The 22,119-nt window shown below is 68.7% G+C and overlaps 4 protein-coding genes across 4 annotated transcripts in view; 1 reads left to right on the top strand and 3 right to left on the bottom strand.

The window, feature by feature from the left end:
* CHLRE_14g616976v5 (uncharacterized protein) overlaps positions 1–196 on the bottom strand; it is a 4,556-nt gene extending 4,360 nt beyond the window's left edge. Inside the window, exon 1 of the mRNA XM_043070104.1 lies at positions 110–196. Within this exon, the coding sequence (XP_042916777.1) occupies positions 110–118 (9 nt within the window). The 5' untranslated portion in view covers positions 119–196. The remainder of the gene's footprint in view (positions 1–109) is intronic.
* Positions 197–400: 204 nt separating this feature from the next.
* Positions 401–8,046, bottom strand: CHLRE_14g617002v5 (uncharacterized protein). Its single transcript, XM_043070105.1, has 12 exons — positions 7,787–8,046; positions 7,100–7,229; positions 6,754–6,853; positions 6,420–6,522; positions 4,514–6,064; positions 4,149–4,305; positions 3,833–4,077; positions 2,990–3,447; positions 2,299–2,719; positions 1,492–2,134; positions 1,292–1,419; positions 401–916 (listed from the first exon to the last, which is right to left on the bottom strand). Exons 1-12 carry the CDS (start codon positions 8,006–8,008, stop codon positions 752–754), a joined length of 4,323 nt encoding a protein of 1,440 aa, XP_042916778.1. The 5' UTR covers positions 8,009–8,046; the 3' UTR covers positions 401–751.
* A 160-nt stretch (positions 8,047–8,206) lies between these two features.
* On the top strand, positions 8,207–9,244 carry CHLRE_14g617027v5 (uncharacterized protein). The gene has a single exon (XM_043070106.1). The coding sequence runs from the start codon at positions 8,270–8,272 to the stop codon at positions 8,504–8,506; it is 237 nt and encodes a 78-aa protein (XP_042916779.1). The 5' UTR covers positions 8,207–8,269; the 3' UTR covers positions 8,507–9,244.
* Positions 9,245–9,371: 127 nt separating this feature from the next.
* On the bottom strand, positions 9,372–22,006 carry CHLRE_14g617050v5 (uncharacterized protein). Its single transcript, XM_043070107.1, has 19 exons — positions 21,831–22,006; positions 21,358–21,435; positions 21,056–21,134; positions 20,759–20,877; positions 20,434–20,536; positions 20,123–20,217; positions 19,678–19,898; positions 18,284–19,391; positions 17,926–18,054; positions 17,042–17,626; positions 16,404–16,533; positions 16,064–16,163; positions 15,732–15,834; positions 13,761–15,365; positions 13,073–13,549; positions 12,231–12,688; positions 11,534–11,957; positions 10,550–11,392; positions 9,372–10,174 (listed from the first exon to the last, which is right to left on the bottom strand). The coding sequence occupies exons 1-19, from the start codon at positions 21,903–21,905 to the stop codon at positions 10,010–10,012; spliced, it is 6,897 nt and encodes a 2,298-aa protein (XP_042916780.1). The 5' UTR covers positions 21,906–22,006; the 3' UTR covers positions 9,372–10,009.
* Positions 22,007–22,119: the final 113 nt, after the last annotated feature.

The following is a 22,119-nucleotide window of genomic DNA, read 5'->3' on the forward strand; positions in this document are numbered from 1 at the left end:
GGGCGGTGTAGGCAGCAGTGAGCGGAAACTTCAAGGGATTCAGGAGTGGGACAAGCCAGGACAGCGCAGCATTGCCTTCTGGTGGTTAGCTACGTCAGTGCTCTGTTGCACGGCGCATTTCGGCACTTGGCGACATGTGCGACAAGTCGTCAAAGTGACGGCTGTGTAACGGCGATGAGATGGCAGACGTGTTCGTTGTTAGTGCGGACGCAGGAAACCCAAGAAGTAAGACAATTGTTCGTGATCCCGCCCCCTGCACGCAAACACCTCGGACGCGTCCCCCGTCCACTCTATGTCAGCATGAATGCGACATCGCAAGGGACCATAAAGGATCACGTCACATCAAGAAGGGACAGGCCGACCAGAAGGGATGCCGCGCACTCATGCCGTGATGCAGCTTGTAATATTTTAAATGTCGGGATCGGCGCAGGTGCCAGTCCTCTGGTCCGCAGACCTCTTGGGCAGTCTGGGTGCCGCCGATGCCCATGCCATACTTCTGAATCAACTGAACGATGCCCGCGCCCCACGCCTCATTACATACATATGTCCACTTCGCATGTCACAACACGCGGGCAAATCGCTCCTTCCCCCACGTCCCATGCCTCCAGCTGTATGCCGTGCAACATGCCGCAGCGCCCTGCCGCTGACAACTCGTCTACGCCAAACTGCCCCACCCCCAACATGACAACCCAAGCTATCCCACAAACTCCGCAGCTACACCGCATGCGGCTCTCCAGCCCCCAAATGGCCTTCAGCGCCGCCCCACGCCCCAGCGCGCGGGCGATGACGCCGGGCTCGGGCCGCCCATCAACGACACGCTGCCGCCGCGCACGCTGCCGCCGCCGCCGCCGCTGCCACCCCCCGCTGCGCCCGAGGCCACCAGGCCGCTCGTCGTGTTCGCCAGCAGCGCCACCTCCTGCACAGGGGGGAGGTGCAAGGGGAGGTGCAAGGATTGGTACAGAGAAGTGTAGCGAGGTAGACAGCAGGTGCAAGGGGGAGGTGCAAAGCGCGTGTGCTGGCCGCGGATGCAGTGAGTGTGGGTGCAGAGCGTGGGTACTGAGTGTGGGTGCTGAGTGCGGGTGCTGAGTGTGGGTGCTGAGTGCGGGTGCTGAGTGCGGGTGCTGAGTGCGGGTGCGGAGTGCGGGTGCATCGTGGTCCGAAGCACAAGCAACACGCTCACGCGCCTCGCGCGTACTCTGCGCCTTGTCCGCAACCGGCCGCGTATGGACATGAGACCAGGATGCAAACGCCCACATTCTTGCCGCTTCGCTCACTCCTGTTCCGGGCCTACCTGCCGTATCATCGCCAGCTCGTCATCGTCGGACATGACGCTGCTGCCGCCCGCGCTGACCTGTGGGCCCAGAGCCCGCGGCATGGCACCGCCGCCACTCCCTCCTGTGGGTGCTGCTGCGGGTGCGGCTGGTCCAAGGGCAGGACGCGGCGGCAGCGGCGCCCTGCCCGCCGCGGCTACCACCCCAAATTCACCCGCACCTGCACCCGCATCCGGTGCCGGTGCCCCAGCCGCGAACGGACTTGCCTGGCCCAGCCCAGCTGCGCCTCGACCGCTGCCGCTGCCTTCCCAAGCAGCGCCGCCACCCACGCCGCCCACCCCACTGTGGCTGGGGCGCGGGGTGGTTGTGCCACTGCCTGCCGGAGAGGACCAAGCCAAGCCCACGCCCGCTGCCGCTGCCGCAGCTGCCGCCAAACCCTCATTAGCGTCCTGAGGTAACGCGCCGCCGCCGCTTCCACGATAGCCCGCTGCCATCCCGGCCGCCGCAGCTGCGGCGAAGCGCCGAAGCGCCGCCGAGTCTGGGCCCGCCTGTGTCTGTTGCTGCAGCTGCTGCTGTTGTAACAGGGCGGCGGAAGGTGACGAGGTAGCGCTGCCGTACGGCACTGGCGGCGGCGCTGCCACCGACGGGAGGACGGCTGGCGGGGAGACTGGCGGTGGCGGGGCTGGCGGCGGCGGAGCTGCTGGCGGCGGCGGTGGCATGCCGTACAGCAGGGCCGCGTTGGCCGCTGGCGGCGCGGCGGCGGCAGCCGAGGACGGGCCGGAGCCGCCGGTGACCGTCTGCGGCCAGGCGCCGCCGGAGCTGCCGCCGCCAGAGCTGCGGTGCTGCGGTGTGCCACCCAGTTGCTGGAACGCGGAAAATTGGGAAGGAAAACGGCAGCCAGGTTAATCAGGTGAGCCGCACCTGCCCTATTTCCCAATCACGAATGCGGGGCTCAGCCAACATGCACCCCACCACGCCCACGCCGCCACTCCGCCACGCCCACGCCCACACCACGCCCACGCCTCACCTCCATGGCTGAGGTGCTGATGGGCAGCCGGTGCCCCGTCACGCTCGCCGCGCTCTCCAGAGCCGCCGAGTGAAGCGGCGCCAGCGGCAGCGGCAGCGGTGCCGACGACGAGGACGCCACCCCCGACGGACCGGCGCCCGCCGCCGCCGCCGCGGCAGCGGCGGCAGCCGCCGCTGCAACCGCCGCCGCAGGCGCCGTTGCAAACGCACCCTGACCCGTAGCCTGCACATGGGCCAATGGCGCCATTCCCGCCCCAATCGCGCTTCCTGACGCCGGCCGCGCGGGCGGCTGTGGTGCGGACGCGGGTGCCGCCGCCGGTGCCACGGCCGCCGCCTCCAGCTGAGCGCGGCAGGCCTCCGCGTTGGCGAGCTGCTGCGCCAGTGGCAGGAGCGAGGCGCGCACGAGGCGCCGGATGCGTGCCCTGTGCACGTGTGCACGAACAATGCAGCCAGGGCAGGGGCAAGTCGTCAGACATAATGCGCGACCTGCTTGCAAAGCGAGGTGCTCTGAGCCACCGGCGTCATCATTCCGGGTTGTTCTGGATACTCAGCTACATGACTCGCTCAGGTGACGCTCGGTGAAGTTGTTACGAGGTGATAGCTTACAGGAACCCCAAAGAAGCGACCGACACTCCATGCAGCCCTGCGCAGAGCATGCGACGCAACGCAGCAATGCAACAATGTACGCGCACCTGTTGTCGGGCGACTTGGCTGCTAGCAGGAACAGCATCCAAGCCACCTGCCGCCGCCGCTCCGCCGCCGGCCCGGTCGGCAGCAGCGCAGCCGCCCCGCCGCCTCCCGCCTCCATCCCACCGCTCGCCCCGCCGCCCGCACCAGCCGCACCACCTGCCCCTCCCCCTCCAGCAAGGCCGCTGCCGTGCCCTCCCGCTCCTCCGCCCCCTCCACCCGCTGCTCCTCCAGCTCCCGCTCCTCCTCCCACGCCATGCAGCAACACGCCATTGGCCACGCGCTGGAAGGCGGCGGCGGCGGAGCCCGCCAGACTGGCCCACCAGGTCTGGCTGCCGGGGCCGCCAGACCGGCTGTGTCCCGACAGCTGGCGGCTGACCGCCAGGCCGGAGGCGGGGTCGGCAGCCAGGGCCTCTAGGGGAGGCGCCTCAAGAGCTGGCAGCGTGCTCTGTCCCGGGTGCGGCTGCGGCGGGGTTCAAGACGCGACAGGGGCGGCAGTTTGGCGTGGTTAGGCAGAGGTTAGCCAGAGGTTAGGAAGAGGTTGGCAGGCGGTTTAGGAAGAGACTATAGGGAGTTCGGAGGAGGCAAGGAGAAGGTTAGGAGGAGGCTAGGAAGAGGTTAGGAGGAGGTTAGGAGAGGACTCGGGGTAGGGCGGGAGGCATGGGGGCGGTAAGGAGGGGTTGCGGCGCATGAGTGCAGGTAGCGCCAGTGTGTGTCCGAACGGGCCATTGGTGATTTCGGCATCGCGGCTTCGGGCTGGGGTGCATGGACACTTACACACCGTGTCACTGCATGTGATTGCGTGAGCGGTTTCTGGCTCGCACTCCCAGGAGCCCGTGTGAACGCACCTTGGCTGCGGGCGCGGACCGCAGCACCGCACCCTTAGCCGCCGCCGACGCCGAAGATGTCGATGACGAAGTCGACGACACTGCCTGCTGTTGCTGCTCAAGCCAGTCCGCCGCGTCCGCTACGCCGCTCGCCACCGCCGCCGCGTCGCGCACCCCGCCCGCCGTCACGCCGCCCATCGGCATCACCGCCGTTACCTCCGCATGCCAGGGCGCGCCGGGCGGCGGCGGCGGCGGCCGCGAAGCGGCTGTCGCGCCGCCGCCACCGAGATCGGCGGCGGCGCGTACGGCACGTACATTGCGAGTACGAGCATGTCGCAAAGATCCAGCTCGAAGAACTCGCGGGTGGGCGGGCCGGGTAGGGCGCCGGGTGTGCGGACGGCCAGCCACTCGAGCGCCTCGGCGGCGGCGGCCGATGTGGGCGCGTCCGAGGCAGCGAGCAGCTTGAACAGCGCCAGGCCAAGGCCCGGCTGCTCCTGTGTGTAGCATTAAAAGGGGTTGGGTTGAGACTTGAGAGAGGGAAGCCGATCGGTGGATGGAAGGTTTGGTGCATGAGAGGAGGGGGAGGTTGCACGAAGCCTACGGCTTGTCACGACAGGGGCAGGTCGGGACGGAGGAGCGCTTCCAGCGGAGCGCAAGCCCACACTTGGCCGAGCGAGCCGCACGCTCGCGTAGCTCACGCACCTCGAGTCGGGCCAGGTTGGCGTCGCTCTCACGCACGAGCGCGGCCACAGCGCCGCAGCAGCCCGCCAGTGCCGGCAGTAGCGCCGACCGGAATGCCAGCGCCGCATCCACCGCCTCCCGCTGCGCCGCCTCGCGCTGCGACCGACGCTGCCGACTGGCCTCGCACGCCGCTCCCATGCCTGGCTCGCCGTCCTCTTCCTCCACTCCTGCAATCGCACCCACTCCGAAGCCGCCGCCGCCGCCCGCAACGCCCGTGCCCGCTCCGTTCACTCCTACACCCCCGTGCTCCAAGGATGATGGCAGCGCAGGTGGGACGGTCACAAACTCAGAGGCCGCTCTGAGGAAGTCACCCAGTAAGCTAACTCCGCCCAGCTCCCTGACAAAGTCCTTGTTCCCGCCGTTCAGCTCCACTGCCGCCTCCAGCAGACCAAACAGCGCCCTCAGCAGCCGGCACTGCTCCACCGCAGCCTGTGCGTCCGCGGCGGTGGTTGCTACACCGGCGGCTGCGCCATGCGCGTCTAACAGCGGCTGTGGCAGCGGCAGCGCGGCGACCGTTTCCCGAACCAGTTCCACCGCCACCTCTAACCCGCCCTGCACTGCTACAGCCTCCTGGTTGGCATGGTTACCAGCCGCCAGCTCCGCAAGCGCCGCCGCCGCGGCGGCAGCGATGGCTGCAGCAGCGCCGCCACCACCGCCACTGGCGGCGGCGCGCCGCGCCGCCAGCCCGCAGTGTCGCACTGCCGCCACTAGCACTGCAGGCAGGCCTGCACCTCTCGCGCTGTTCTTTGCAAAGGTGTTTCCTTTGAGGATGGCGATGAGCAGTGCCAGCGCCGCCGGCGCGGCGGTGCTGGCGGCGGTGCTGGCGGCGGCGGCGGCGGCGGCGCCGTCACGGACGATGTCGGCTGCAGCCGCCAGCGCACCTTGCGAGACCAGCTCGTTTTGAATGTCCGTGTCGCCTTCAGCCAGCAGCGCCAGCACGCTTGCCGCTAGGGCGGCCGCGGACTCAGGCTGCTGCTGCTGCTGCTGCTCTCCAGACGACTTGATCGAGGCAGCGGCCTTCCACGACGGCAGCCGGGCCGCTTGCCGGGCGACAGGCGGGGGGTGAGGAGGAGTGCCAGACAGCGCTGACGCGGTTGCAGCTGGCGGCGGCGACTGCAGGATATGCAGCAGCGGTGGCAGCGCGCCCGCGCTCACCAGCACCCCGCGCGCGCCTGCTGAGGCGTTGCCGCGGACTAGCGCCGCCAGCAGCGCCGTCAGCGCCCGCGCCACGGGGCCGCTGGCAGCGGCGCCGCCGGCAGCGGCGCCTCCAGGCGGCTGCCTCCCGACGGCGGCGCCGCCGACTGAGGAGACGCTGCCGCAGAGGCCCTCGAGCCAAGCCGTGGTGGCGGGCACGACGTCGAGCGCCACGATGCCGTTCTGTGCGGCGGCGTTGCCGCCGTCGGCGGCCGCCGTCAGCGCCGCCGCCGCCGCCAGCCTGACTGCCTGGTCCAGGCGGGGGTCTCGGAACAGCTCGGCCAGCGGTTGCAGCAGGCCCAGAGCTACCAGGGCGTCCTGCGAGGATGGCCGGGCGGGGCGGCGAGAGGGGGAAGGGCGGGAGGAGGGAGAGGGGTTCACCTTCATGAGTGATTAAGAAGAAGCGGCATTGTAGCCAGGCACAATGGGGAAGCGAGAGGGAGGTGGGCAAGGAGGAATCACAGGTAAGTAGCGGCGTACCGGCGGCAGCGTGCGCCTGGCATCAACAAGGCAAGGGCAGGCCAAGCGCTCAAGGCGTCAGCGGATTGCCAGGAGCCAACCCGCGTTGCCCTCTGCGTCCCGCCACTACCCGTATCCCGCGCACACGTGAAATGGAGCAATCGATGAGGTGGAGGTCACACAGCCGGACACACACACGTCGTGCTCGGCCCACCTGGGTTCCTGGGCTGCCCTGCGCGGCGGCCGTGACTGCCTCCAGCGCCGCCACCGCCAGCGGCGCGTCGTCATCCAGCACCACGTCCGCGGCGCCGCCCGGGCTGCGGGGCGGACGAGAGGGGGCGGATGAAGAGAGCGGACGAGGGGGGCGGGTGAGGGGGGTTGTAGATACTGAACCGAACCCAACGCAAAAGCGGGGGGCGGCACAGGCACCGGCACAGGTGCGTGTGGGCACAGGCGGATGCGGGTGCAGGTACCGGGGCGAAGGCGCTGGGGTGGAGACCCTGGAGTGGCTACGGGCCGGTCGCGCCGCGTCCCTGCAATTCCCTCACCCTGCCGCCGCCCTCCTGGCCGCCGCCAGCCCGACCAGCAGTCCACCCAGCAGCGGCAGCAGCCCGTGCTCCCGAGCCGCCAGTTGCGAGGCGGCGTTGCCTGGGCATGTGGCGGGCGGAGGGCGGTGCAAGTTATAAGCGAAAGAGGCAGCAAAAACACGTGCTCCTCCCAGCTCTCCAGCTGCAACAAGGCAGCGCCGTGCTGCGTTTGCATGCATGCACATAGACAGCTACCCGTACCGTGTCGCGGCCACACACTGCACCGCACACAGCCACAGCCACACACAGCCACAGCCACACACACGTACGCACGCAGCGCCACACACGCGCACTTGGCTCCCCGCACCTGCCAGCGCCAGTGTGGCTGTACGGCAGCTGGCGGGCCGCAGCTGGTACACGTCCACGGCGCCCGGCCGCAGCAGCGAGCCCAGCAGCGCCGCCAGCACGCCCAGCCCACCCATGGCCCGGAGCTCGTCCTGTGCGCAGGTGCGTGCACCGCCGGGGATTGTCGTCAGGGGTTTCGTCAGGAGTGTCACCGGGCGGGTTACGTTTATAACCAGGTAAGGAAAAGGTAGACGGCAGGCAATCCGCTCCAGCCCCTCTGTGGGGGATGGGGGGATGGGACCTCCACGTCGCGGAGCCGCAAGCTGTGAGTAAGAAGCAGGCCGCGTAGACAATGGGCGCTGCACAACAGCCGCGGCATACCGTACTCGGAAGCCGCCATACAATATCGCGGCAACGGCACACGCCTCTCCGAAGCACCACTTCCTCTCGCCCCCGCGTCCTAGCAGCAAGCCACCCACAGCCCACCCCACACAACCCGCTCCTAACCCCGCCCTGCCCCGCCCTTCCTGTCCTCGCTCGGCCCTCCCTGGCCTCTCCTCACACTGACACACTGACAAACTACCGCACCACTCGTTTTGGGTTTACACACACACACACTCACACACACACGCACACGCGCACACACACACACACACACACACACACACACACACACACACACACACACACACACACCGCCGGTACGCACCTGCGCCCCGGGGTCGTGCAGCAGCACCAGGTCCGTCAGCGTGAGCAGCGCCGCCGCCAGCTTGGAGTGGTGCACCCCCATGGCCTCGTGGTGCAGCAGCTGCAGCACGCCGTACAGGCCGCCCGCCGCCGCGAAGCGGCGGCACACGGCGGCGGTGGAGCCGCCGCCGCCGCCGCCGCTGCCGCCGCTGAAGGCGGGCTGTGCGGCGGCAGTGGCTGACATGAGTCGCAGTAGGGCCTTGATGGCGGCCGAGGGGGCGCAGTAGTCGCAGTAGGCGGCGGCGTCGTGGGAGCCGTACAGGCAGGCGGCGGAGGTGGTGAAGTCCAGCGGCAGCCGACCCACCAGGAACAGACGCTGCGCCGCGCCGCGCCACCGCCCGCCGCTGCGGGGCCCAGGCCGCACGTGCACAGGCGGCATCGAGGAAGCGGAGGCGGAAGAGGCGGCGCTGGCATTCCGCGCGTGCCGTGCCGGGCTCGGTGGAGGATGCCGCGGCGCGGCGCAGCAGGCGTTTGTTTGAGCTGGGTGGCACCGGCAGGGTGGCTGTGCCGCTTGTACCAGTGGCAGGTGTGGCAGCAATCAGTGTGTGGGTGGCTAGGACCCGCTCAACGGTCGGAGCTGGGAGTGGCTGGGCGCAGCGGTCACGACACGGGTGCCGCGGCGGAAAAGTGGGTCGCGAGTGGGCCTGTAGGAGCGGCGTTGGGGCTGCAGCTGCTGGCCTGACGGGCTGGGCAAACAACCACCTAGCCGCCCCCTCGCCGCGTTGGGATGGCATGGAAGATGAGGGTCGCTGGTTGGGGACGGGTGTAAGGTCCGGCTGGTTCCACGACGCGGGAGTTGGTGAGCATTGTGCTTCAGGCGCGTCACTGTGAGGGAAATGAAGTGGCAGGACTGGCGGTGGCAACATATGAAGGCAGCGCTGAACCTCGCACGTAATGGCGCATGCTCTCCTTGCAATGCAAGGAAGCAGGAGCCGCGAGAGGCGCACAGCCTGATACACGTTGGCTGCCGCCGACCTAAAGCAATTTACCTGCTTCTTTTGCTTCCTTTGGCGCGCCACATGCACGTGACGCCATGCCGGTCGTGCGCCCCGGCCCCTAGGCGCCGGGTGTGGTGTGCGTGTGTTGGACTTGAGGATGCGGTTGGCTGTGCTCAGCCTCTTATACTTGCTGACGCTGACTACTGAACGTATGAGAAGTATTGGGTCTCACCAAGGCCGCTGCGTGTGGTTGTGGACGGCCACTGCGTACAGGCTGCCGCGAACACAGCATTGCAAAGGAGGGCGGTGTAGGCAGCAGTGAGCGGAAACTTCAAGGGATTCAGGAGTGGGACAAGCCAGGACAGCGCAGCATTGCCTTCTGGTGGTTAGCTACGTCAGTGCTCTGTTGCACGGCGCATTTCGGCACTTGGCGACATGTGCGACAAGTCGTCAAAGTGACGGCTGTGTAACGGCGATGAGATGGCAGACGTGTTCGTTGTTAGTGCGGACGCAGGAAACCCAAGAAGTAAGACAATTGTTCGTGATCCCGCCCCCTGCACGCAAACACCTCGGACGCGTCCCCCGTCCACTCTATGTCAGCATGAATGCGACATCGCAAGGGACCATAAAGGATCACGTCACATCAAGAAGGGACAGGCCGACCAGAAGGGATGCCGCGCACTCATGCCGTGATGCTCGTGATGGAACATGGCAAGGGGCAGGAAAGCGTAGTCCCGATGTGTGTGGCTCCCACCCGTGCCCACATAAATGCGTAGCAAGAAGGGACAAGGCATTGGTGCGTCGTTCGCGCGCTGTTACTGTACCGACGGTAGCTGGCAGGTTGTGTCGATGTTTTGCTGACGCGCATTCCTCACGCTCATGCCGTGATGCAGCTTGTAATATTTTAAATGTCGGGATCGGCGCAGGTGCCAGTCCTCTGGTCCGCAGACCTCTTGGGCAGTCTGGGTGCCGCCGATGCCCATGCCATACTTCTGAATCAACTGAACGATGCCCGCGCCCCACGCCTCATTACATACATATGTCCACTTCGCATGTCACAACACGCGGGCAAATCGCTCCTTCCCCCACGTCCCATGCCTCCAGCTGTATGCCGTGCAACATGCCGCAGCGCCCTGCCGCTGACAACTCGTCTACGCCAAACTGCCCCACCCCCAACATGACAACCCAAGCTATCCCACAAACTCCGCAGCTACACCGCATGCGGCTCTCCAGCCCCCAAATGGCCTTCAGCGCCGCCCCACGCCCCAGCGCGCGGGCGATGACGCCGGGCTCGGGCCGCCCATCAACGACACGCTGCCGCCGCGCACGCTGCCGCCGCCGCCGCCGCTGCCACCCCCCGCTGCGCCCGAGGCCACCAGGCCGCTCGTCGTGTTCGCCAGCAGCGCCACCTCCTGCACAGGGGGGAGGTGCAAGGGGAGGTGCAAGGATTGGTACAGAGAAGTGTAGCGAGGTAGACAGCAGGTGCAAGGGGGAGGTGCAAAGCGCGTGTGCTGGCCGCGGATGCAGTGAGTGTGGGTGCAGAGCGTGGGTACTGAGTGTGGGTGCTGAGTGCGGGTGCTGAGTGTGGATGCTGAGTGCGGGTGCTGAGTGCGGGTGCTGAGTGCGGGTGCGGAGTGCGGGTGCATCGTGGTCCGAAGCACAAGCAACACGCTCACGCGCCTCGCGCGTACTCTGCGCCTTGTCCGCAACCGGCCGCGTATGGACATGAGACCAGGATGCAAACGCCCACATTCTTGCCGCTTCGCTCACTCCTGTTCCGGGCCTACCTGCCGTATCATCGCCAGCTCGTCATCGTCGGACATGACGCTGCTGCCGCCCGCGCTGACCTGTGGGCCCAGAGCCCGCGGCATGGCACCGCCGCCACTCCCTCCTGTGGGTGCTGCTGCGGGTGCGGCTGGTCCAAGGGCAGGACGCGGCGGCAGCGGCGCCCTGCCCGCCGCGGCTACCACCCCAAATTCACCCGCACCTGCACCCGCATCCGGTGCCGGTGCCCCAGCCGCGAACGGACTTGCCTGGCCCAGCCCAGCTGCGCCTCGACCGCTGCCGCTGCCTTCCCAAGCAGCGCCGCCACCCACGCCGCCCACCCCACTGTGGCTGGGGCGCGGGGTGGTTGTGCCACTGCCTGCCGGAGAGGACCAAGCCAAGCCCACGCCCGCTGCCGCTGCCGCAGCTGCCGCCGAACCCCCAGTAGCGTCCTGCGGTAACGCGCCGCTGCCACTCCCACGATAGCCCGATGCCATCCCGGCCGCCGCAGCTGCGGCGAAGCGCCGAAGCGCCGCCGAGTCTGGGCCCGCCTGTGTCTGTTGCTGCAGCTGCTGCTGTTGTAACAGGGCCGCGGAAGGTGACGAGGTAGCGCTGCCGTACGGCACTGGCGGCGGCGCTGCCACCGACGGGAGGACGGCTGGCGGGGAGACTGGCGGTGGCGGGGCTGGCGGCGGCGGAGCTGCTGGCGGCGGCGGTGGCATGCCGTACAGCAGGGCCGCGTTGGCCGCTGGCGGCGCGGCGGCGGCAGCCGAGGACGGGCCGGAGCCGCCGGTGACCGTCTGCGGCCAGGCGCCGCCGGCGCTGCCGCCGCCAGAGCTGCGGTGCTGCGGTGTGCCACCCAGTTGCTGGAACGCGCACAGTTGGGAAGAACAACAGCACACATATTAGTTAGTTTAGCCGCACCCACCATACCATACTTCCCAGTCGTGACCGCGGAGCTCCGCCACCATGCACCCCACCACGCCCACGCCACGCCCACACCTCACCTCCATGGCTGAGGTGCTGATGGGCAGGCGGTGCCCCGTCACACTCGCCGCGCTCTCCAGAGCCGCCGAGTGAAGCGGCGCCAGCGGCAGCGGCAGCGGCGCCGACGACGAGGACGCCACACCCGGCGGACCGGCGCCCGCCGCTGCCGCCGCCGCGGCAGCGGCGGCAGCCGCCGCTGCAACCGCCGCCGCAGGCGCCGTCGCAAACGCACCCTGACCCGTAGCCTGCACATGGGCCAATGGCGCCATTCCCGCCCCAATCGCGCTTCCTGACGCCGGCCGCGCGGGCGGCTGTGGCGCGGGCGCGGGTGCCGCCGCCGGTGTCACGGCCGCCGCCTCCAGCTGAGCGCGGCAGGCCTCCGCGTTTGCGAGCTGCTGCGCCAGTGGCAGGAGCGAGGCGCGCACGAGGCGCCGGATGCGTGCCCTGTGCACGTGTGCACGAACAATGCAGCCAGGGCAGGGGCAAGTCGTCTGTATTTGTGCGCGACCTGCTTGTACAGCGAGGTATTATGAGCCACCGGCGTCATCATTCCGGTTGGTTCTGGATACACAGCTGCATAATTCGCTCAGGTGACGCTTGTGGGTGAAGCTGTTACGAGGTGATTGCTTACAGGAACCCTGAAGAAGCGACCGACACTCCATGCAGCCCTGCGCAGAGCATGCGACGCAACGCAGCAATGCAACAACGTACGCGCACCTGTTGTCGGGCGACTTGGCTGCTAACAGGAACAGCATCCAAGCCACCTGCCGCCGCCGCTCCGCTGCCGGCCCGGTCGGCAGCAGCGCAGCCGCCCCGCCGCCTCCCGCCTCCATCCCACCGCTCGCCCCGCCGCCCGCACCAGCCGCACCACCTGCCCCTCCCCCTCCAGCAAGGCCGCTGCCGTGCCCTCCCGCTCCTCCGCCCCCTCCACCCGCTGCTCCTCCCGCTCCCGCTCCTCCTCCGACGCCATGCAGCAACACGCCATTGGCCACGCGCTGGAAGGCGGCGGCGGCGGAGCCCGCCAGACTGGCCCACCAGGTCTGGCTGCCGGGGCCGCCGGACCGGCTGTGCCCCGACAGCTGGCGGCTGACCGCCAGACCGGAGGCGGGGTCGGCAGCCAGGGCCTCCAGAGGAGGCGCCTCCAGAGCCGGCAGCGTGCTCTGCCCCGGGTGCGGCTGCGGCGGGGTTCAAGACGCGACAGGGGCGGCAGTTTGGCGTGGTTAGGCAGAGGTTAGGCAGAGGTTAGGAAGAGGTTGGCAGGCGGTTTAGGAAGAGACTACAGGGAGTTCGGAGGAGGCAAGGAGGAGGTTAGGAGGAGGCTAGGAAGAGGTTAGGAGGAGGTTCGGAGAGGACTCGGTGTAGGGCGGGAGGCATGGGGGCGGTAAGGAGGGGTTGCGGCGCATGAGTGGAGGTCGCGCCAGTGTGTGTCCGAACCGGCCATTGGTGCCTTCGGCATCGCGGTATCGGCTGGGTCGCATAGACGCTTTCACACCACGTCACTGCATGAGGTTGCGTGAGCGGGTTCTAGCTCGCACCTCCAGCAGCCCATGTGAGCGCACCTTGGCTGCGGGCGCGGACCGCAGCACTGCACCCTTAGCCGCCGCCGCTGCCGAAGACGTCGACGACGAAGTCGACGACACTGCCTGCTGTTGCTGCTCAAGCCAGTCCGCCGCGTCCGCCACGCCGCTCGCCACCGCCGCTGCGTCGCGCACCCCGCCCGCCGTCACGCCGCCCATCGGCATTACCGCCGTTACCTCCGCATGCCAGGGCGCGCCGGGCGGCGGCGGCGGCGGCCGCGAAGAGGCTGTCGCCGCCGCCGCCGCCACCGAGATCGGCGGCGGCGCGTACGGCACGTACATTGCGAGTACGAGCATGTCGCAAAGATCCAGCTCGAAGAACTCGCGGGTGGGCGGGCCGGGTAGGGCGCCGGGTGTACGCACGGCCAGCCATTCGAGCGCCTCGGCGGCGGCGGCTGAGGTGGGCGCGTCGGAGGCAGCAAGCAGCTTGAACAGTGCCAGGCCCAGGCCCGGCTGCTCCTGTGTGTAGCATTGGAAGGGGTTGGGTGAGACATGAGAGAGGGCGGGTAGCCAATCAGTGGATGGAAGGTTTGGTGCATGAGAGGAGGGGGAGGTTGCACGAAGCCTACGGCTTGTTGCGACAGGCGCAGGTTGGGAAGGAGGAGCGCTTCCAGCGGAGCGAAAGCACACACTTGGCCGAGCGAGCCGCATGCTCTCGTAGCTCACGCACCTCGAGTCGGGCCAGGTTGGCGTCGCTCTCACGCACGAGCGCGGCCACAGCGCCGCAGCAGCCCGCCAGCGCCGGCAGTAGCGCCGACCGGAACGCCAGCGCCGCATGCTGCGCCGCCTCCCGCTGCGCCGCCTCGCGCTGCGCCGCCTCGTGCTGCGCCGCCTCGTGCTGCGAGCGACGCTGCCGACTGGCCTCCCACGCCGCTCCCATGCCTGGCTCGCCGTCCTCTTCCTCCACTCCTGCAATCACGCCCACTCCGAAGCCGCCGCCGCCGCCCGCAACGCCCGTGCCCGCTCCGTTCGCTCCCGCACCTCCATGCTCCAAGGATGATGGCAGCGGAGGTGGGGCGGTCACAAAATCAGAGGCCGCTCTGAGGAAGTCACCCAGAAGGCTAACTCCGCCCAGCTCCCTCACAAAGTCCTTGTTCCCGCCGTTCAGCTCCACTGCCGCCTCCAGCAGACCAAACAGCGCCCTCAGCAGCCGGCACTGCTCCACCGCAGCCTGTGCGCCCGCGACGGTGGTTGCTACACCGGCGGCTGCGCCATGCGCGTCCAACAGCGGCTGTGGCAGCGGCAGCGCTGTGACCGTTTCCCGAACCAGTTCCACCGCCACCTCTAACCCGCCCTGCACTGCCACAGCCTCCTGGTTGGCATGGTTACCAGCCGCCAGCTCCGCAAGCGCCGCCGCCGCGGCGGCGGCGATGGCTGCAGCAGCGCCGCCACCACCGCCACTGGCGGCGGCGCGCCGCGCCGCCAGCCCGCACTGCCGCACTGCAGCCACCAGCACGGCAGGCAGGCCTGCAGCTCTCGCGCTGTTCTTTGCAAAGGTGTTTCCTTTGAGGATGGCGATGAGCAGTGCCAGCGCCGCCGGCGCGGCGGTGCTGGCGGCGGTGCTGGCGGCGGTGCTGGCGGCGGCGGCGGCGGCGCCGTCACGCACAATGTCGGCTGCAGCCGCCAGCGCACCTTGCGAGACCAGCTCGTTTTGAATGTCAGTGTCCCCTTCAGCCAGCAGCGCCAGCACGCTTGCCGCTAGGGCGGCCGCGGACTCAGGCTGCTGCTGCTGCTGCTGCTGCTGCTGCTGCTGCTGCTCTGCAGACGACTTGACCGAGGCGGCGGCCTTCCAAGACGGCATCCGGGCCGTTTGCCGGGCGACAGGCGGCGGAGGAGTGCCAGACAGCGCTGAGGCGGTTGCGGGCGCCGGCGGCGACTGCAGGATATGCAGCAGCGGTGGCAGCGCGCCCGCGCTCACCAGCACCCCGCGCGCGCCTGCTGAGGCGTTGCCGCGGACCAGCGCCGCCAGCAGCGCCGTCAGCGCCCGCGCCACCGGGCCGCTGGCAGCGGCGCCGCCGGCAGCGGCGCCGCCAGGCGGCTGCCTCCCGACGGCGGCGCCGCCGACTGAGGAGACGCTGCCGCAGAGGCCCTCGAGCCAGGCCGTGGCGGCGGGTACGACGTCGAGCGCCAGGATGCCGTTCTGCGCGGCGGCGTTGCCGCCGTCGGCAGCCGCCGTCAGCGCCGCCGCCGCCGCCAGCCTGACCGCCTGGTCCAGGCGGGGGTCTCGGAACAGCTCGGCCATCGGGTGCAGCAGGCCCAGAGCCACCAGAGCGTCCTGCGGGGGTGGGCGGGCGGGGCGGCGAGAGGGGGGAAGGACGGGAGGAGGGAGGGGGGGTTCACATTCATGAGTAATTAAGAAGACGAATCGCCGTTCTAGCCAGGCACAATGGGGAAGTGAGAGGGAAGGAGGCAAGGAGGAATCACAGGTAAGTCGCGGCGTACTGGCTTCAGCGTGTGCCTGACATCAACAAGGCAAGGGGAGGCCAAGCGCCCAAGGCGTCAGCGGATCGGCCGGAGCCTATTCGCCTTGCCCGTCGCGTCCCGTCACTACCCGTACGCCGCGCACGCACGATATGGAGCAATCGATGAGGTGGAGGTCACACAGCCGGACACACACACACACACGTCGTGCTCAACCCACCTGTGTTCCAGGGCTGCCCTGCGCGGCGGCCGTGACTGCCTCCAGCGCCGCCACCGCCAGCGGCGCGTCGTCGTCCAGCACTACGTCCGCGGCGCCGCCGGGGCTGCGGGGCGGGTGAGGGGGGTTGCATTTAAGAAGTGAAGGCGTGCCCAGGAAGAGTAGTACAGGGGGCGTACGAGGGGGGCGAACGAGAGTGGCGGCACAGTCACAGGAACATGTGCTTGTAGGCACAGGCGGATGCGGGTGCAGGTACCGGGGCGAAGGCGCTGGGGGTGGAGATCTGGAGTGGCTACGGGCCGGTTGCGCCGCGTCCCTGCAATGCCCTCACTCACCCTGCCGCCGCCCTCCTGGCCGCCGCCAGCCCGACCAGCAGTCCACCCAGCAGCGGCAGCAGGCCGTGCTCCCGAGCCGCCAGCTGCGAGGCGGCGTTGCCTGGGCATGGGGTGGGCGGAGGGCGGTGCAAGCTGTAAGCGAAAGAGGCAGCAAAACACGCTTTCCTCCAGCTCTCCAGCTGCAGCAAGCAAGCGCCGTGCTGCATTTGCACGCATGCATGCACGTAGACAGCTACCTGTACCGTGTCGCGGCCTCACACTGAGCCTCACACAGCCCCAGCCACAGCCCCACACACGTGTACGCACACAGCGCCACACACGCGCATTTGGCTCCCCGCACCTGCCAGCGCCAGTGTGGCTGTACGGCAGGTGGCGGGCCGCAGCTGGTACACGTCCACGGCGCCCGGCCGCAGCAGCGAGCCCAGCAGCGCCGCCAGCACACCCAGCCCGCCCATGGCGCGGAGCTCGTCCTGTGCGCAGGTGTGTATACCGCCGGGGATTGTCGTCAGGGGTTTCGTCAGGAGTGTCACCGGGCGGGTTACGTTTATCACCAGGTAAGGAAATGCTAGACGGCAGGCAATCCGCTCCAGCCCCTCTGTGGGGGATGGGGGGATGGGACCTCCACGTCGCCGAGCCGCAAGCTGCGCGTAAGAAGCAGGCTGCATGACCATGGGCGCTGCAAAACAGCCGCGGCATACCGTACTCGGAAGCCGCCATACCATACCGCGGCAACGGCACACGCCTCTTTGAAGCAACCACTTCCTCTCGCCCCCGTGTCCTAGCAGCAAGCCATCCACACCCCACCCTACACATCCTGCTCCTACCCCGCCCTGCCCCGCCCTCCCTGTCCTCGCTCGGCCCTCCCTGGCCTCTCCACACACTGACACACTGACACACTACTTGTTTGGGTTTTACACACACACACACACACACACACACACACACACACACACACACACACACACCGCCGGTACGCACCTGCGCCCCGGGGTCGTGCAGCAGCGCCAGGTCCGTCAGCGTGAGCAGCGCCGCCGCCAGCTTGGAGTGGTGCACGCCCGTGGTCTCGTGGTGCAGCAGCTGCAGCACGCCGTACAGGCCGCCCGCCGCCGCGAAGCGGCGGCACACGGCGGCGGTGGAGCCGCCGCCACCGCCGCCTCCGCCGCCGCCGCTGGAGGCGGGCTGTACGGCGGCAGTGGCTGACATGAGTCGCAGTAGGGCCTTGATGGCGGCCGAGGGGGCGCAGTAGTCGCAGTAGGCGGCGGCGTCGTGGGAGCCGTACAGGCAGGCGGCGGAGGTGGTGAAATCCAGCGGCAGCCGACCCACCAGGAACAGACGCTGCGCCGCGCCGCGCCACCGCCCGCCGCTGCGCGGCCCAGGCCGCACGTGCACAGGCGGCATCGAGGAGGCGGAGGCGGAAGAGGCGGCGCCGCCGGCAGCGGCTGCGCCGCTGGCGCCGGAGGCGGCGTTGCCGTGGTGTTGGGCGTGGGCCTCGGCGGCCACGTGGGCGGATTGGATCTGGATCTGCTTGCGCAGCGTGAGGCCGTGCAGCAGGTCTGCCGACTCCTGCGAGCGCGTGAGGGGCCGGCATGTGTCGTAGAGCGGCGGTTGGGCGGTTGGATCAGGCGGAGCCCATTCCGGATGTCTAGCCTCTAGGCAGCAAGGCAGCCGCGTACGCTGCACCCTCGCTGCCACGCCGCCAGCTCGCGCGAGCCGTGTCCCCAGCCCATCCTGGGCCCGATCCTCGGCAAACACCGCCCCGCCAAGCCCGCGCCCCACAACCCCGCGACATTGTGTCCCGCCGCTGGCCCCTGGCCCCCTCGGCCGTGCGTGCCGCTCTTGTGACAGCACGTGTCTACTCGCACCTGCAGCAGCGCCGCCAGCTCCTCCACCGCCCCCGCCGCCACCAGGTCCGCCCCCGTGGGCCCCTCTGCCAGGAGCACCGCCGCCTCCGCCGCCTGCCAGGCCAGGCCCATGTCACCATGCGCCACGAGCTGCGGGAACACGGCGGGGCAAGAGAGGCAAACATGAACATGGAGTCCGTGCTGCGTTGCGTGCGCGTTTGTGGGTGCTGCTATGGACATAAGACTGCGCCACTTGTTACCGATTATAACATGCTTGACGGCGGCCTACGCCGAGAGACTGCAGAGCGTGCCAACCCGGGTCCCACGCCCCCTGGCAGGCTGGCATGTCCCCGGCACGTGTACGACAACTGGTCCCCACCTGCACCAGTAGCTGCGGCAGCCCCAGCTTCGCGAGCTCCAGCTGGTTGGGCTCGCAGTCGCACATGAGCGTCTTGGCTGTAGCAAGGCACTCCCGCAGCGGGCACAGCCGCCGCCGCAGCATCGCGCCGCCAACCGCCGCCGCCGCGGCACCCGCTCCGCCGGAGACTGAGCCGCCTCCGGCGGCGCCGCTACTGCCGGGCAGGGCCGCCACGTCGATCGGCTCCACCAGGACCGGCAGTAGCAGGCCGTAGCACGCAAGCCGTGCGCCCGCCACGACGGGGCTCTGGCCCTTGCCCCGGGCGGCTGTAGCATCCCCGGCTGTAGCAGACCCGAGATGCCCGTGCGGCTGTAGCAGCTGCTGCGCGGCGCCTCCGTTGTCTCCATCTTCGTCGTCCTCTAGGTCTGACAGGCTGACAGGCGAGGGCGTGCCAGGCTCGGCCGCCTCTATCTCCCCACCTTCGGCTGCTGCTGCTACTGCCGAACGCCCCACGCCCTCGCCTGCTGTTGCCCCAGCCGCCGCAGCCGCCTGGCCTTGGCGTGGCAGTGGCGGCGACAGCTGAGGAACCAGGCCGTGTATAAGCAGCACTGCCGTCAGCCGCTGCCAGGGCGTCCAAGATCCAAACGTGGCGTGTGGGTTTCGAAGGTATGGATCCAACGCCGCCCCAGTCCCGCCCGTGCCGTGGCCTGCCCCACCGGCGCCGCCGTGCCCGTTCGCCATCTGCGCGTAACCGCCGGCGTGTATGTCACACCCCACGTGCGCCGCCGGGCGGTGGTGTGAAACCTGCATGGCGTAGTACGGCCCGGTACCGCTGCCGCCGCCGCCGTACCCGCCGCCGCCGGCAGCGGACGCCGCCCGCCCAGAGCCGCTTCCGCTGCCATCTGCGGCATCCGCCACCTCGCCGTTGCGGCCAGGCATAGCGCCCGCGAAGCCCGACAGCTGCTGCGCCGACCGGTTCGTCGCCGAGTGGCGGGAGGGCTGCGCGGCGGCGGCGGCGACGTAGGGCGCCGTGTGGCGACGCACCAGGCTGACCAGCACCGGCAGCACGCCGGCCACACGTAGCGCCTCCTTGCCCTCGTCGTGCCCCGCCACCTGCACGTGCAGCGCCCTGTCGGAGGAAGCGCATTGTGCAGGGCGCGGCGGAGGCTGTTTAGGCTGATCACGCAAGGAGTCACAGGCGTTGTGGCCCGGCGAGAACGGGCCTCCGCGCGCTAGTAGATAGCGCCCACGCTACAGCGTGCTGAGCGCGTTACGTCCTATCGCAAGCCCGCTGGGCCGATCCGTTATGACGCACAGCACACGCCCCACGCCCCACACCCCACACCCCTTTCCTACGCCCCGCCCATCACGCCCCACCCATCACGTCACCCCTTGCCGTGGCCCCTACCCCGCACCTTATGGCCAGCGCCGCCAAGTGGCTGTGGCGGCCGCCCCACCACGGCGCCGCGTACAGGAACAGCAGCGGCGCCAGGGCGTCGGCCACGTCAGACCGGTAGCCGCTGCCGCCGCCGCCGTCGTCGTCGCCCCCGCCAGCGGCGCCCGACCCCGAGGGGGGCGCCGTGCCGGGCGGCAGGGCGTCCTCGTCCGTCAGGTACGCCAGGAGCCACAGCAGCTCCTAAGGGGCGCGATTGCGAGCGAGTGTTTGCAAGAGTGTCTAAAATGGAAACTGGAAAAAGATAGCGTGGCGTACACGAGTACGCACGGAGGCACGTTGCTGTCACACGTGGCCAGACAAGGACAACGACACAGTGCGGCATGGAAGGCGAGGCAGCAAGAGGCAGTGCGGCATTACAGCGCGCCGCGCCCCTCCACGCCCGCTGCTGCGCCCCGGTGTGTCACCTGCACCGCCACCAGGTCGCACAGCACGTCCAGCCGTCGCAGCAGCCGCAGCACCACCGGCAGCGCCCCCGCAGCAAGCAGCTTGTCCCGGTGCACTGCAAGCGCGGGTCAGGGCGGGGCGCATTGGGCCAGAGGAAGGCAGGGCGGATTCGGCAACCAAGGGCACAACGAAGGGCAGGGAAGTCAGGTGCGGTCCGGACAGTGCGACATGCGCGCATAGGGTGCTGATCCCCGTGTCCGCAGTTCCGCAGCTCCTCTGCCCCCCATCACTCCCAGCCCCCAGCCCCGCCGAAGCCCTCGCTCCCGCCCACCTGTCGCCGCCGCCGCCAGGCAGTGCAGCGCGGTGGCCGCCGCCTGGCGCGCCGGGCCGCAGGTGCGCTCGCTCTCAAGCAGCGACAGCAGCAGCCGCAGCGCCTGCAGGTGGGTTGATGCGTCGGGGCAAGGACGGGCCGGGGCAAGGATGTCATGGCAGCGGCCACGTAACGTATGCTGTGCTGTGCTGCCATGGCCAGGTGCCAGCGCAGCGCACATACGGGTGCCTTGGTAAGCCTAACCGCCTGCTGCGGAGAGCTGCCTGTAACTGTAACTGTATGCCCCCTGCGCCTAGCAGCCCACTGTGCCCGAGAGCTGCCTTGCCTGCGGCTGGGCGGCCTCGGTGGCTCCATCGCAGCGCACCAGCACTGACAGCAGCCCCGCGCCCGCAGTCGACAGCGCCGGCCAGGCGGGGTGATGCCGCGGCGCCTGACACAGAATGTCTGGGGGGGGAGCGCAGGGACAAAGCAACCAGGCGGCAGCAGTAGCGGATTAGGCAAGCGTCCAGAAAGGGGCTCGCGCCCAACCGCCCGGTGCCCGTACGATACTGCGGTATGCACGGTCCCTCACGACGGTCCTCTCCCATGCGGCTACAGCCCGCCCAGGCCCAGTCACACCCACCCAGCACGACGCCGGTGCCGCCCGCCGCCGCCATCTCATGCGCCATGAGCGGCTTGTAGTCCAGTGACAGGCACGCCAGCTGCGAAGGTGACCACGTGGGCATCCACCAGCAGCAATCATTTAGAGCCAGAGGCACACGCACCACCCGGTAGATGCAGGAGGAGCGCAAGTGAGTTAGGACTTCGAGCCCAAGTCCTTGAATGCGAAGCTATCTGACGCCCCACCGAAGGCCGCAAACGACCCTACATTGCACGTGGCCCCCAGCTGAAGTGCTACTTTCTCCGCGTCACTATCCTCTTCACCTGCAGCAGGCGCGCTAGCGTGCTCCAGGCACCGCGCGCCATTTGTAATATAAGTAATCGCACCACATCCGGTGTTGCCTGCGCGCGCCAGCAACACGGTCACATATAAGTAGCTATGCAACAAAGAGTGGCCGAGGTGTTGTGTGCATGTGGGGTTGCCGCGCAAGACGATGCCAGTACAACGAGGAAGCCATGTATTTGCGCCTGCTTGGCTGCTAGCTTGGGGGCTGCGAGCCCTGCAAGGGTACCCGGCTCGGCACCATTCGCGCCCAGGCCACACTGCCGACACTGTCACACGCGTTTGGCACACGGCTGCAGCGGGCACGACTCCTCACCCCCTCCCGTTCCCGCGCTGCTCAGGGCACCCCGTCGTTGCTCCGATATAGAGTCTGGTTCGCTGTTGCCGTCCTGCGCGCTTGCGCCCGTATTCCCTCGACCTCAGCGAGCGATCCTCCGAAAACGCTTCAGCTTACCTGCACGAAAGGCACGTCCTCGTGCACTTCCCCCTCCCGATCAGGAAGCCAGTTAAGCCGCTTCTGCGGCGCCATCACGCAGTTTAGCTTCGCTTCTAGTGTCTAGGAACAGCCCGATGGGGACAAACTTCAGCTCATTTTCCGTTATGCCGACAAAGGATTGCAACAGTGATTTGTCGTTATTACCGCTGGCATAATCGCTGGGACGTAATCCTTGACGGATGGAGGACTTCATGTGGAGCAATCAAGTCTCGCATGCAGAACTTCATTGGAGTTGGCTCAGTACTTC

The sequence above is a fragment of the Chlamydomonas reinhardtii genome, chromosome 14, assembly GCF_000002595.2.
Source record: "Chlamydomonas reinhardtii strain CC-503 cw92 mt+ chromosome 14, whole genome shotgun sequence".
Taxonomy (NCBI): domain Eukaryota; kingdom Viridiplantae; phylum Chlorophyta; class Chlorophyceae; order Chlamydomonadales; family Chlamydomonadaceae; genus Chlamydomonas; species Chlamydomonas reinhardtii.

What these genes read in the sequence shown, in the direction of transcription:
- CHLRE_14g617027v5 (XM_043070106.1), top strand. Translation starts at nt 8,270, where the DNA reads ATGCCGCGGCGCGGCGCAGCAGGCGTTTGTTTGAGCTGGGTGGCACCG.
- CHLRE_14g617050v5 (XM_043070107.1), bottom strand. Translation starts at nt 21,905, where the DNA reads ATGGCGCCGCAGAAGCGGCTTAACTGGCTTCCTGATCGGGAGGGGGAA. An exon ending in TTGGCGGCGCTGGCCATAAG is followed by an intron (nt 19,392 to 19,677) that starts GTGCGGGGTAGG and finishes TTCCTCCGACAG; the next exon opens with GGCGCTGCACGTGCAGGTGG. An exon ending in GGTCCGCGCCCGCAGCCAAG is followed by an intron (nt 12,689 to 13,072) that starts GTGCGCTCACAT and finishes ACCCCGCCGCAG; the next exon opens with CCGCACCCGGGGCAGAGCAC.
- CHLRE_14g617002v5 (XM_043070105.1), bottom strand. Translation starts at nt 8,008, where the DNA reads ATGTCAGCCACTGCCGCCGCACAGCCCGCCTTCAGCGGCGGCAGCGGC. An exon ending in TGCACGACCCCGGGGCGCAG is followed by an intron (nt 7,230 to 7,786) that starts GTGCGTACCGGC and finishes ACCTGCGCACAG; the next exon opens with GACGAGCTCCGGGCCATGGG. An exon ending in TCAGCACCTCAGCCATGGAG is followed by an intron (nt 2,135 to 2,298) that starts GTGAGGCGTGGG and finishes TCCGCGTTCCAG; the next exon opens with CAACTGGGTGGCACACCGCA.